Raw genomic sequence first — 14,127 nt, 5'->3', positions numbered from 1 at the left:
TTGCGTTTACAGCCTTGGTTAGACTTGGAGAGATTGTTAAGCACAGTGAAGTGAACACCACAGTGAGCACATAACCTAATTGTATACATTTCCTGGAGAGGATGCTTGAAATTTATTTTCCACAAGTCTTTTCACCAGACAAAAAACAGAATCCCCATCTTTACCGAGCAGATCAGCGGCTGTCATCCAACATGGTCACCGTATCACAACTTCACAGGACCTTATTTCCTGGTAAAAAACACATTTGGATTTGGTTTTACAGCCAACTGATTCAGTTCATGGATATTCACCTATAGAGTATTGGACAAGAAGCCGCGGTGAAGCAGCTGGGACACAGACGACAACACAGACAAGAGTGAACACATAGAATCTGTGAACAAATATAATCACTGATGGAGTCATTTTCCTTTACTTCATAATCACCGCTCCTCCATTCCACGGTCCAGTAGGTGGCGGTATTACTCAACAGCCTATAAACCCCCAAAGAAGAAGGCTCTTTGTGTTGTGCTTCCTGCTTATGTTGATAGACTGAAGGTTAATAAATATAAACGCTCGTGTGGACTGAACAGTGGAGGAAACATGGAGGATGTGAAGCCGTCGTCGTACTGCACTGTGTTGGACGGGAAGAGCCAGTCCAAGTATCTGTGTTATACACACCGGAGAAATGCGCTGTTTTATATTTGGTGAGTCGAAGCTGGTGATAAACTCAACAGTGTTTCTACTGAAGGGAGACAGCTCCGAGCCAATCTCTATTCAGAGTAGGACAGTTTAACCCTGAACCTGCTAATGATCAGGATAACGACTTGTGTAGAATAAGGTTAAATTAAATTAGTAGCTGGCGGCAAAGATATATTCCTCAGACCAGCAAACAGTCTTGATATCACGTAGAAACGTACCGACATGTTGGCTGAAAACAATCAACTAATGGATTGTTACTATGCTGAATCTATGTGGAATTAAAGTGCAACCCCCAGAATCAATAATACAATCATCAGTGGTACTCTGACTGTGTATATTGGTTTATTTACCAGGAAATGTAATATTTACAAATATTTAAATGCACGGCTGGACCAGAAGTCTTCCTTTAAGTGTGTGTACTGAGACAGTAATGTGAACACATGCAGTCCAGGGTGAATAAAACAACTGCTCACCTTTATTCTACCTTATACTGGTGTAAATGTGCAGTTTATGTCAGTGTGTCAGTTGGGAGAGACAGTGGACTAGTGGCAGAAACTTGGACTATGGGCAGAGAAGGTCTCTGGTTCGACTCTGGTTCGACTCCACGGAGAAACAACAAAAAGACGAACCTAGATTGATCTGACCAAAATCCAAGAGGATTCTCCCTACCCTGTCTAGTGCCCCTGAGCAAGGCACCTTACTCCCCCAACATCTGCTCCCCGGGCGCCGTACATGGTCGCTCACTGCTCTGTGTGTCCTGCACCAGATGGGTCAAAAGCAGAGGTTAAATTTCCCTACCTGCATGAGTGTGCCTGTGCATGTCTGTGCATGTGTTTGGGACTAATAAATGCATCTTAATCTTAATCTCAATCTTGACTGTTTGTTTGTATAGCCTGACAGATGCTGCAGATGTTTGGAGCACAGAGTACACAGAGGACACCTTGAAAGAGTTTGTAAGTTCCACCTGCTGCTGAGCCGCCATGGTTCTCACAGAGCATAAGAGAAAGTGTTGTCTAGTTCCTGATCTGCCACTGGTTCTAACCCCACCTGTCTGTGCAGAGACAGAAGTTTGCCTTGAAATCTAAAGAGGATTATATTCTCAAACTCAGGTAAGATTATACATGCAATATGTACTCCTTTTAAAAACCTTTGTGTAATGTGAATTATTTTTTTATATTGAGTAGCTTTCAAATCAGTGGCTGTGGTTTAGCATGCATGCAGAGCAGATTACCCACTAACCAGAAAATCCAAGGTTCGATCCCAGTCTACCCCATTCCACATGCGGAAATATCAGAAGTTATCAGAACTCAAGAGTTTCATGAGTTATGTATGATAGAGAAAGTGCTACACATAGATGCACTGTATGAATGAGTGTGAATGGGTGAAAGCACTTTACAAATAGTTTATTTACCATTACCACATCTCATAGTGTGTGTATGTTCGTCATGTGCATTGTGTGTGTGTGTGTGTGTCTGCGTGTGTGACTGGCGATCAGAGAGTGTAATCATGATATCAGTGTTCCTCCGTCTTTCCCTCAGGTCTGCCTGTGTTACTGGGGACGTGTCTGTCGTGGTACATGGCACCGGGGCAGAGCTCCAGGTGTCCTCAGGGTCAGTTGACCTGAGTGTGAGTCTGTCCAGGCTGCAGGGCCCACAGGCTACAGAGGAACTGAAGGAGCTGCTGTTCAGGATGGCAGACAGCCTCACTCAGCTTGACAGCAAAGGTACTTTGTTCTTGTGATTCACTGCCGGTGTTTCGTAGAGTTTCAGATCTGAGCTTGAAAGAACTTCTGTAGAGTTGAACCCCATGGTCACACTGGAATCAGTGCTGGATGTGTTTTGTCACCCCCTCTAGTTAGAACACCGGCACTCAGTCCACTAAAAAATCGTCAGAGGAATCACACAGGTACGTATGTTTTTTAAAGCTGTATACAGTCAAGGCAAATGGCCGCATTGACAAGGCACACACTGACTCTGGTTCTGTTGAAGGTTTCTTCCAGATAAAGAGGCTGTTTTTTCTCTCCACAGTCGCCAAAGCGTTGCTCATTGTGGGAACGGTTAGGTTTCCCTTTATTTTTAAGTTCTTGACCTTCTACGTCAAGTGCTTTATATATATTATAATATATATTATGATGTTTTACTCATTGTTTGCTTATCACAGTAAAAGTCCTGTCATGTTGATCGCAGCGCATAGTGCTGGTTTAAAAAATGTAGGGCCCTGTATTGAATATAGCTACATTGACCCAGTGTATCCACAGGGGGGCGCTTACAGACCACACTGAAGGTCCCCAGCAATAGGACTGTTCACTAGATTATATATGTACACTGCTGTCATTATAGACAACTGAGAGCAGGATTTAAGTAATTTCATCATATGCCAGAACCCTGAACAACATGAAAACTGGACAAGCTCTTAAACGTAAATACCAACCAATCAACCAACTACTGAAATAGGCCTTAGTTGACAAAAACCTGAGCTAGTGGCTGACATAATTTCAATATAATGGCTGCAGTAGGTATTGGAACTTCTACAGCGACCTACACACAATTTTACATCATTTAAATTCATTTGCATTTGTAAAGTGCCAAATCATAATATACATGATCTCAAGTCTCTTTACACAGAAGGTCAAGATCTCAACAATTATGGAGAAACCCAACAATGTTAAACTAAACTAAATTAAATCCCTTCTCATTGGAACTTAAACAGTTAGTGGACTACATAGACAAACTTATATCACTAATGGATCACGGGGGGATATTAACAGCAAATACTAAGCTGATACTAGCCTCGAATGACTCATTCAACATAAACACAAATTAAATGCTGAGCCCTAAAAATATCATTCAAAACTCTATTTTAAAGATGTATGGAATGCAGCACACACTGCCTATTGCATTTCAACCCTGCACTGTGAATTTCTCCATCACATGCACAGATAATTCCCAGCATCCTTCACACTACAGCAGGGCTATTGAGTTCTGCTGTAGTGTGCAGGACTAGTCAGGTAAGTTTCGATGATATTACTGGGGGAAATATATTAGCATGCTGATTGAGGATTGTTCATCTGTTCATCTAGCCTTTTTCCTATTTCATTTATCCATCAATTGTAAAATATTTTTAAAGACGATTCCAATTGGCCAACTATTTATATCTCTGGCATTGCTTTAGTGCAGGGGTCTTCAACGTTTTTCAGGCCAAGGACCCCAAAACTGGTAGAGAACTGGGCCTAGTGCGATATATAACCATAGCTACCCTGTTATTGCACATTCAATACTAAGCTATTCAAATATAACACGGGTGCATATATTCATGTTTTTAATTTAAACATGTGCAAGGTACAGGGTGACTTGCATACAACACTGAGCTATTAAAGTAATTCACAGATTCATGTTTTTATTTTAAACACATGTAGAAGAGACAGTGAATCCTCAAGCCATCTGTGGATGCCACACATACTCCCACATCAGTGAGATGTCGGACCCTGATGGGTAGCACACAACTTATCTAACCTTGGACGGATGGAGGTTGTCAGGCAGAGGGTCAAATCAGCCTCTCAATATGTCAAATACACATATGAATGTGTATTTAAAGACATTTAAATTTGTGGAAAAAATTGGTTAGAAAATGAATCAAAAATTATAAAAAAAATATAAAAAATTGTCTAATCAACCAAACATTTCACGGCCCCCCTGCAGTACCTCCGCGGACCCCCTGTTGAAGACCTCTGCTTTGGTGTTCTTTACTAGCTTTTTTCTCATCTTATTCTACAGAGCATTGCCACGCGCACTATCTCCTGTGTGGAGACATTTCACCCCAGCCAATGTAGAAAGAAAGGCTGTGTACATTTGCAAATACTGTGCAAAGACCTATGTTAAGAATGACACAAAGATGCAGAAGCATATAGTCAAGTGCACAAAGTTTCCTCAGGGCTCAAATCAGCCTATGACAAAACAAAATGTTTATATTTATGGCTGTATATGACAAGGTAAATACAGTTAGTATAAATTACCCACCCAATTTCCAGTTTATTCCCGTTAATTCCCGTTAATTCCCATGGCAAGTTTCCAGCTTTGAATATTCCTGGAATTTTGAAACCCTAATAGGGTATAATATCCCAATTATACTGTGACCAACAAAATTCCTCACACAATCAAACTAAACCCATTCATTTTACCCCTCTGAGCCAGTCAGTCTCCACTTGTGTTACTGTTACTGTCTCTTTTTATTTTCTGTGTATCAGTCACGTTTCTCGTCTCGTCTCCTCTCCTCACTCTGCAGCTCTTTCACCATCACTTACATCATTAAGCTCCTCTATTGAAGCCTTCTTCCTTGTAGTTTCATTTAAATATGATACACATTTAAAATTACATTTGCATTGTTATTATTGAGAAACCAATGCTCCTTCTATGTGGTTGTGGTTGGTAGTTACATAATAACCTTAGTTCAAGCTGTGGCCATCCTAACCGGCAGTTAGTAAAAGTTTGTCTACATCTTATTACTAATCAGGATTGTCAGTAGCTATGTAATAAATATGGTGAGTTGTGTTGACAGCAGCTGAGTTGACTCAAGTTAAAGAGAAGGTCTTTTTGTCTTCTTCAGAGTTTGAGCCCCGGCAGCAGCAGAACTGTGGTCCATCAGTGACGGTGAAGAGACGAGCTCCAGGGGCTTCACTCATCAACCCAGGAACTAAAAAGTACAGTTTATCTCCCATGAACTCACACCAGTAGCCCCATGACTCGCTCTGTGAAGGAAATGCAACAACTGTTCATGTGTTTTGCAGAAAGATGCAAGCGACTGGCGTGGCCTTTGATGAAGCAGACGACGACTGATCCTGTCCATCAGTCAGATCCTGTTCTCACACTGCTAATGCACTACCAACACGAAACATGCTTTTAATCCATTCACTCAACATTAGGATGTTTTTTAAAATCAGTACAGCTGCTCTGCTACTTTTATGAAATAAGATACCAATCACAATGACAACAGTGTTTTTATATTATCAGTTCTTCTTCCTGAATGATGCAGTAACTCCTTTGATATTTAATCTGGAAATGAAATAAATAACAAGTTGTTAGCTCTGACTGTGTTAAACAAATAGCATTGTAGAAATCATTCTCAACATAAAGACCAAATATTACAGTGTCAAAACAAGTGGTCAGAAGGGAGGCCCATTCCGGACAATAACCAAACACTTACACCCCCCCTATGTCTCTGACAAAGAAAAGACAAACAGCTCATATTCCCAAGGTGCTTTCCCCTAAATCCTCTGTTATTACAATTAATTATGTGAAATTTTGATTATGAAATGTGTTTTAATTCTGGTAAACGAATGTTTTAACTGTATTTTATCATTCCTCTCATATACACAGGTCAGAGTTTTGAAATGTGACAGAGAGATCTCTTTACAGACAAGATATTGTATAGAGGCGTTCATAGCTGATAGCATCTTCTTCATTTCTTCTCGATAATTATGAAAAACTTCAGGAAATTTACTTTCTTTTGTAGCTGTTGATATTTGCCAACTTCTTTTGCTCTGTTAATTACAAAATTATTTTGTTTAAGAATAATATCATAATCTGTCAGTGTTTCCCCTAGGTTTACAGCTACAGGGGGGAGTGTTGCTCGGGGAGCAGGGCAGATGCTAGTGGGGGTGTGCGCTGGTGGCAGTGTGCTCAAGGAAACACTGTGTCATGTTGTACTTAAATAAATAAATAAAGAATACATTGTTTGAACACTGAACATTTTGGTGTAAACCCATGAGTGTTTGGCATGTGTGTGCATGTCAGGGAAATTTAAATGTATAACTAAATAAAACAATAGCTATGGCATGATGTTGTCACATGGCGGGAAGCAACGCTGCTGCCGTCCCCGTAGCACATGTAGTAACCAGACCCGTCCAGATCCTCCATGGGGCCTTCCCATTGACCACGTACTGAGGAGCTCTGGGTCCATATGACGCCAGTGGACGCTGTCGCTGACACCTGGCAGCTCCATGCAGGACTTCAGAATCGTCTTTAAGAACCACTCAGAAGGTTTCCTACGAAGCAATGGATGAATCGGACGCAGCTCGGTCAGTACGGTGACGGAGCCATGTTCTGTAGTTTGAGGGAACTGCCTGTGACTCTACTTGGAGGGTTGGTTTTTATATTTGACCTGAGCCAAGCAGGAGGAGCCTGAGGCCAAGTACCAAGCCCGCTTCAGTGATCAAACAAGACTCAGTACAGGAACTGTTAAAGGTTTCACATTTTAGGGTCGACCAGGAAACCATTTCAAACATGGATTACACACATGATGAAGAATCATTTATAAAAACGACTTTCTGAACATTTATTTCCCCAAAGCCTCAAAAACAAAGGCCAAGATTTACCAGACATGAAGTTCAGGAGTTTCTATTTTCTATTCTATTCAAATCTTCACTTCATATTCTCTTGTTTACTTCTGCTGAAAGTGGTTTATTGTTTTAAGGTGAATTTTATTGGGGTTTTATATAATCACAGCAGTCAACTACAAACCTCTGCAGGGAGTTAAAGTTACGATGTCAGTTTTAAAAGCATCATTACACACAGATTAACTTGTGAGATGACCTTGACTGAGACAACACAAGGTCAGGCGTGTACGATTCAGATGGATGGAGGGAAGTTTAACTCAAACTCAGTGAATCAAAAGTACAGATGGTGAATATGATAATTTCTTGATTTGTCATTATACCAAGAAAATGTTCTGAGTTTAATTTCTTTGTTCTGAAGCCTGAACAAATCTTAAAATAATTCAACTTTTTCACTTTAAAGCAGCAGCTTAATATGAGCTTGTTTATGTATATAATGAATAAATTGTTTATATTTCAATTTTCATGTGGTGAAATGTATTTACGAGATAAATAATAATTTCGTGTTGCAGTGAAAAAAGTAATTAAGATCAAAGATGTGTTCATGTTGCTTTTCCCAAGAGGAAGAAGGAAGTATTTTCTGTTTTAAAATGGTGCATGAATATAAACTTACATTTCTCCATCATGTGGTTCTGCAGTTTTTCTTTTCGCGTTGATGAACCTTCTTCTGATCCATAGAAAATGTTTTGTGATTTGTTCCCAAGTTGAATGTTTCTCCTTGTGCACAGTGAACTGATGTGAATCAGAGAAGTCGGATTATTTCTCACCAGCCTCCCGGACGTGTCTGCAGATGATCACAGTGACACAGGATCCTTGATCAGGACATTTCTCCCAAAAGACGCAGCCTCATTACTTTGCGCTGCTATTTTCGGACATTGTTAAATCATTAAACTGTTTTCACCTGTGTTCACAGACCTGAGGCTCAAGATTACATTTATTTAAGTAGCTCGAAAACGTCTTGCTTTAACCACAAGGAAATAAAACAAGGTCACAAACAACTGTTCACACATTTAAATGTCCTTTTATTTTATATTTACCAGAACTTTACTCTGTGGTCGTTTTTGTCCTGTTGATGTTTTATGCAAATCTGAGCTCCCTGCTGTGCCCTTTAGTGTTCGGCTCCATCATAATGATGATGGCTCACTTTCGCTTGAAGCTATACAAGCTGCTTAATTTTGCAGACTTTAGCAATGCTTAACCGACACACAGGTACTCCATCACAGCACAGGGCACAAAGCCTCTTCCTCCGGGTAACGGTGTGCATACATACTCAAAGTGTGCATGTGCAGGGAGGAGCCAAGGTCACCGATCACAACAGAGCATATGAGTAACAAGAAAAGCTCAAAGAAACTACGTCTGATCACCACGTTCTCTGAAAAACAAGTGATGAGGTTAAACCTGTCAAAACGATCCACAGACCGTCATCATCATTAACGACAGTGTCTCCTGATGAAGGTAAAACACATTATACACACTTCAGTTACCTAAAAGACATTTTGATGCCAGTGACTTACAGATAGCACAGACTTCAACTCAGTGCCTCTGAGATATTTTTATGCTGTGATATAGTGTTTCTTAATATTCGTCAGAAACACACACCCTAGTTAGGATTTTAGTGGTGCAGCAAACTGGTTAAGGGGACTTCTGTAGCATCTGATACAGAATTAACATACTGGAAAAACAAATATGAACCTCCCTGTAAAGGTAAAAGGTCAAGGTATGTTAATACCTGTGATGCTGATAAGGATTCAGGGTCTGAGGCTTGACTGCCATGTCACAATGTGGCCTGCTTTACTACAGCATGTATTTAAAGCACGTGTTTATATACATGTACAAATACACAACAAATAGTTTTAACTACGTGTTTACTTGAATGAAACTGTGAATTATGAGTCAACAAATCTGGACAGATTTATACGTTAAATATGTGGAACAGGTCAGAATCAGCACATAGATAATTGATTAACACCATGTGGAGAATACACACATCTCATTATGTAACACACACACACACACACACTCACATGACAGGAGACATGAGGAGAGAGAGAATAACGTTAAAGTTTCCCAGAATCAAACCAGGGACAATGTGCTGTAACTGTTCAGTCACCACAGTGCTCCAAGTCTTTTATTGTTATAATCATCTTCATTTCAACAATCATACTTCATAAAATAACTGGTTCTTTTGTTTTGTTAATTTGCTCTATACATTTAAGGAACAGGCACAAAATGTAGAGGACTGATTCACTTTTGCAAAAAAATCTATGAAACGTGTATATCATCAATATTTTGAAATAAAAGGCATTGCGAGATTATTAATTAACAACAGGATTAGATGATCATCAGATGTCATCAAGAAAAAGTCAACACAAGATTAAAAATGTCAGGATTAATCATTTGCTTCATTGAAAGTGCACTGGAGTCATGAGCTGTGTCCCAGTTCATGGGGCTGAAGACCGAGTCCCAGTGGTAAGGACGAGACAAGCTGGTGATTAGATTACAGAAATCAGACGGTCGCATTTCAGTTTGGCCTGAGTGTCCCATGACCATGAACTGGGACACAGCTGTGGAGACATTTCACTGGCAGTAGAAGGTGAGGATGTTCTCCTGGTTTCCTCTGACCAATAGGACCGGGGGCCTCAGGTCACTTGACATGACGTCCAGCCACACCAGTAACAGGGTACTGGGACACACCCCTCTCCTCCCCATGGGCATCATGCTGTCGAGACGTTAAATTAAAACTGTCTGTGTAAGTAAGGACACTGTCACACGCCGTCTATAAACAGTAGAATGACTGAACTCACATCACGATGAGAGCAGCTTCTCTGGAGTGAACCTGCAAACTTCAGACTGACTCTATACGTGCTGTGTCCATGTGTGTGTCTATGTGACTGTGTGTACGGGGGGGGGGGGGGGGGGGGGACCCTTGCTTTGTACCTCTCTAAATCCTGCTCAATGATCATCCACGGCTCCTTCTCCTGCTGCCGCTGTGGCCCTGAGTCAGAGTCCTGCCGGGGATTCGTCTCCAGCCTGAATTGATTCACTGAGTCCTAAAAACTGAACCACACTGGAGGGACACATGGAGGCCGGGTTAAAGGAACCTATTAAGGTTTAATTAGATTAAACTAGAACTTCATTTAGACCCTGATCCCTGCAGAAAACATGGAAACCCACATGTTCCTGCAAATGTAAACTTTCCATTTTCCTCTTTGCATATTCCACATTATTTTAGTGTTCTGCATCTCAAGTAACTGAAATAACAGATGTTTTAAATCTGGATCTGATGAAGGGAATCTTTTAATGACAGGGCCGATCAAATCGTGAAAATGCTGTTGCTAGTTAAACCTGCTGCTGTTAATGAGTTCATGTTTGTTGGTAATTAAAGTGTTTACTCATCTTTCTGCACTTCCTTCTTGTCGATGTCTCCTCCCACAAACACTCCTTACATCCGGCTCAGCGCTTCCTGCGAGTCAGCAAGTAGGGCAGCAGCAGCGTGAGGCCTAGAGAACAGATAATGGTATGGTATGGATCGAGATAATACAGTTGACAGGAGAAAAGAAGAAGGTGGAGGATGGAAGGAGGATCATACTGTCTCTCTCTGGTTCGAATTAAGACTCTCACCGTGAGACTGAGATGGATGAGAGGCGTCCAGTCCCTCCTTCACTCTCAGCACACACAGCATCGAACAGAGTGAGGCCCTATTGAAATTGTAAGGATTATTATTTTATCCTTTTTTCCAGGCAAATGAATTGGCTTTTTTAGGTCTTTAAAATGCTCAAATTCTTACCAAACTTTGCAGAATATAAGAAAGCCTTACCGAGACCCTTGGGACGCGTTCACATTGACCGCTCTTCATAAAAAGCGATACACAGGTGTATCATGACCAGCAAAACAAAAAGTCTATAGGTGGATTTGGAAAAACGCAGCAGTAAGCCTGCTATTTGGCATTTAGTGGCCATTTTGGCCATATTCATCATTTTTACTTTGAGGTATTTGTACCTCAAAGTAGATCAACTTCAGATTGAGATGAGTGTCATTACAACAAGATGGAGTTACTTGTTGAGTTGCTCGCGCTGTATGATCCCCTTTTTCGCTATTTGTTTTTTGCTTCTGTCTGTTCAGGTCGCCTCAGCAAAAAAGAAACAGCAAATTTTACAAAGCGGCGTCTGAGGAATGCATGCAGAGAATCCATAGCAATGAAATGCAGTGATGCCTATCAACTCAAGTGTGCTTGTTTCCCTCATCATTGCGTTGCCACATTAACCGAGTACCAAAGGCATCTCATAGGCATGCATGTGTCTATAGTACAGTAAGTACAAATTAAAGATATTATACTTGGAGGTTTCTTTTGGTTTGAAATTCCAGATGAATGTCAGGACAGCGGTGGCCTCGTGACCGAGAACAGAACGGACACAGAGGCACTGGGCGTTTTAAAGATAGCTTTGCAACAACTTTGAAACTCAAAGAAACAACTAAACAATTTAAATAGATGCTACATTTTTTTTTTTATTTATTTATTCTTCATCATGACTGTTGATTACAGAAATTGGGCCTTATCGTTTTGTTCATGAGATGTAAATGAATGATAATAATACCTAAGGTGGTCTAAATAAACTGAGTATGAGCTAGTGTGGTGTTGCAGTGTGAGATTGTATGTGCACTAGTTGGTTGGGGGGGGGGGTTGTTTGTCTTCAATTGTTGCCCATAACAGAACTGATCCAGCTGTTATAGCGGCACACACGGGTGCCGACGCTGGGGTGTCCCTTCATGGCGCAGTCATAACCCCAGGACACGATCCCCTGCAGCTGACCACTACACACCAGAGGACCTCCAGAGTCCCCCTGCAAACACACACACAAGAAGAACAACACCACAATATGATTTGTCGTCATGGTGAGTGCGTAACTCAAGAATAAAAGGTGAAGATGACACCAGGGTGAAGATGCAGTGTTTTGCTGCCGTCTCTAGTTGAGTGCTGGAAGGTGATGCACCATCATGCACTGCCCGAGTGTTTAGGTGAACTCACCTGGCAGCTGCTGGCACCCCCTTGCATGAACCCGGAGCAGAGCATGTTCTCGGTGAGGAGGTCTGGGTAGGCGTTCCTGCAGATCCTGTCATCGATAATGGGCTGCCTCAGGCACTGCAGCCTGTCGGGATAGTCGCCTGTAGAGCAGGAAGCAGGTCTCAGTCACTGGATCAACATATATTTTTATTTTCCGAGCCAAAATGACCCTGAACGCAATGTCAGGTTGACATTTTCACAATTATATCTTCATATTTTTCAAAAGTTCCATCTTTTAACTTTACTGTTGCCTTTCCCTGACACCATTATTAGACAAACTTTATTTATTTCCTTAGACATTAAAAAACTATTTAATGATCTCATTCCCCTCCACACGGTGACAAGGTTATAGTCTCCTCAGGGCTGCTGCTGTCTCTCATTTCTGTTTTTCTTTAAAACCCCTCTTCACTCAGCTCTTTCATGTCTCATCTCTTACTGCCGTCAGCCGACGTGTTGCCCCACCCGGACTCCAGGCAGTCCTCGTCAGCCGCAGGGCAGCGGGAGGGCAGGGCCACGGTCTGGACAAAGCGGTTGAGGGTGGCGGGGCGGCTCAGTTTGATCAGCATGATGTCGTTGTCCAGGCTGTAGCTGTTGTACTGAGGGTGCTTGATTATCTTGGCGCTGTCGATCCACTGCTCGGTGCCCTCATTCACGCTGATGTCGTGCTCACCGAGTCGGACCTGGATACGACTGTAAGTTACAGAACATACAAGTTTTCTGAACAAATATTAGACAATAATATCCATTCAAATTTGGCTCTCCTGAGCCACCATAAGCTCCTGATCATAGCATGTAGCAGCCAGACCTGTGAGTGTGTCAGAGCCTGGTTCTGTTGTATTTCTTATATAAGTATTTTTGAGGTATTTTAAATTCTAACAGTTTTTCTAACAAGATTATAAGATTGTAGAAAACAGTAGAAAAACATGTGCTGTGCAGCACATTAAAAAACGATCCATATCCACATTCCTACACAGACATCCGTCCACATTCATATTTAATGATCAGTACAAATAACAACAAACCACAGTCACGAGTTAGGGAGCACTGAGCTGCTGCGTCTATGCCCCACCATTTAACCACTGGTAAATATTTTAACAGTAGAAAATGTCCACTTTGATCGGCTGAAGGCCGAACATTTCTCCATGCTCACCATGTGTTCCTAGCCCACACGAACACATGAAAAATGATCCAGTGTGAAACCTAAACTGCTCTGGCTCTGGATGTTTGCAGAGGGTCGTCCACTCACCAGAAGGTCAGTGGTTCCCTGGGCCCCAAATTGGCCCTGACAGCTGTGCCCACAGTGTATGAATTGTGTATATTAGAGAAAGTGCAGTGTGGTATGAAATGGATGGGTGGATGGGTGAATGTGGCTCATTCTGTGTTAACCATTTAGTGTTCAATCAGACTGGAGACTGGTATTCAAATGCTTTATGAAGTTCATCTACCATATAAACAACACTGAGAGTTAGTGATAATCTTGTGTACACCGGTTCATCTTTCCCAAGCATTATGCTTCTTGTCTGGAGATGGTCTTCAACGTGTATTTTGCACAGTAAAGCAAGCAGAGTCATGCAGAATGATAGATCTCCTGTACTTACGACATGAAGCAGTGAGCAGCAGACAACACCCACTGGCTGGAGATCAGGGATCCTCCGCAGAAGTGGTATCCAGCATCCAGAGACACCTGGTAGGGAACAGAGTGTCTGGGACACTCATACCCTCCGACAATCTTATCATCCTCAGCTGCAGCAACTGAAACAGCAATCAAATGTACAGGAAAATTGTTAAATTGGTATAATTAGTATGTGTTAGTTGTTTGTATCCACAGAAAAGTACAAAATTGGTCGATCTCTTACACACAGCTCCAAGCAGAGCCAGGAATATCAGGGCCTTCATGCTGGCAATCGTCTAAACGTTAGAGAAGCTCCACCCTTCAACTCTTTATACACCCCTGAAGGTCATTATGTTTCCACTTTGGATGGTGAAAAATGTTCTGGGA

The 14,127-nt window shown here is 41.6% G+C and overlaps 2 protein-coding genes across 2 annotated transcripts; one reads left to right on the top strand and one right to left on the bottom strand.

Moving 5' to 3' along the window:
• The first annotated feature begins 137 nt into the window (after nucleotides 1–137).
• Nucleotides 138–6,420, top strand: paxx (PAXX non-homologous end joining factor). The gene is made up of 7 exons (XM_062384853.1): nucleotides 138–683; nucleotides 1,571–1,631; nucleotides 1,738–1,787; nucleotides 2,217–2,401; nucleotides 2,533–2,583; nucleotides 5,281–5,374; nucleotides 5,462–6,420. Exons 1-7 carry the CDS (start codon nucleotides 580–582, stop codon nucleotides 5,508–5,510), a joined length of 594 nt encoding a protein of 197 aa, XP_062240837.1. The 5' UTR covers nucleotides 138–579; the 3' UTR covers nucleotides 5,511–6,420.
• A 5,132-nt stretch (nucleotides 6,421–11,552) lies between these two features.
• LOC133950741 (serine protease 1-like) lies at nucleotides 11,553–14,073 on the bottom strand. Its single transcript, XM_062384852.1, has 5 exons — nucleotides 13,985–14,073; nucleotides 13,727–13,880; nucleotides 12,565–12,818; nucleotides 12,093–12,229; nucleotides 11,553–11,907 (listed from the first exon to the last, which is right to left on the bottom strand). Exons 1-5 carry the CDS (start codon nucleotides 14,022–14,024, stop codon nucleotides 11,758–11,760), a joined length of 735 nt encoding a protein of 244 aa, XP_062240836.1. The 5' UTR covers nucleotides 14,025–14,073; the 3' UTR covers nucleotides 11,553–11,757.
• Nucleotides 14,074–14,127: the final 54 nt, after the last annotated feature.

Source organism: Platichthys flesus, chromosome 3 (genome assembly GCF_949316205.1).
Source record: "Platichthys flesus chromosome 3, fPlaFle2.1, whole genome shotgun sequence".
Classification (NCBI taxonomy): Eukaryota; Metazoa; Chordata; class Actinopteri; order Pleuronectiformes; family Pleuronectidae; genus Platichthys; species Platichthys flesus.
The sequence above is the reverse complement of the archived record's forward strand: the minus strand, read 5'-3'. Positions and strand labels throughout refer to the sequence as shown.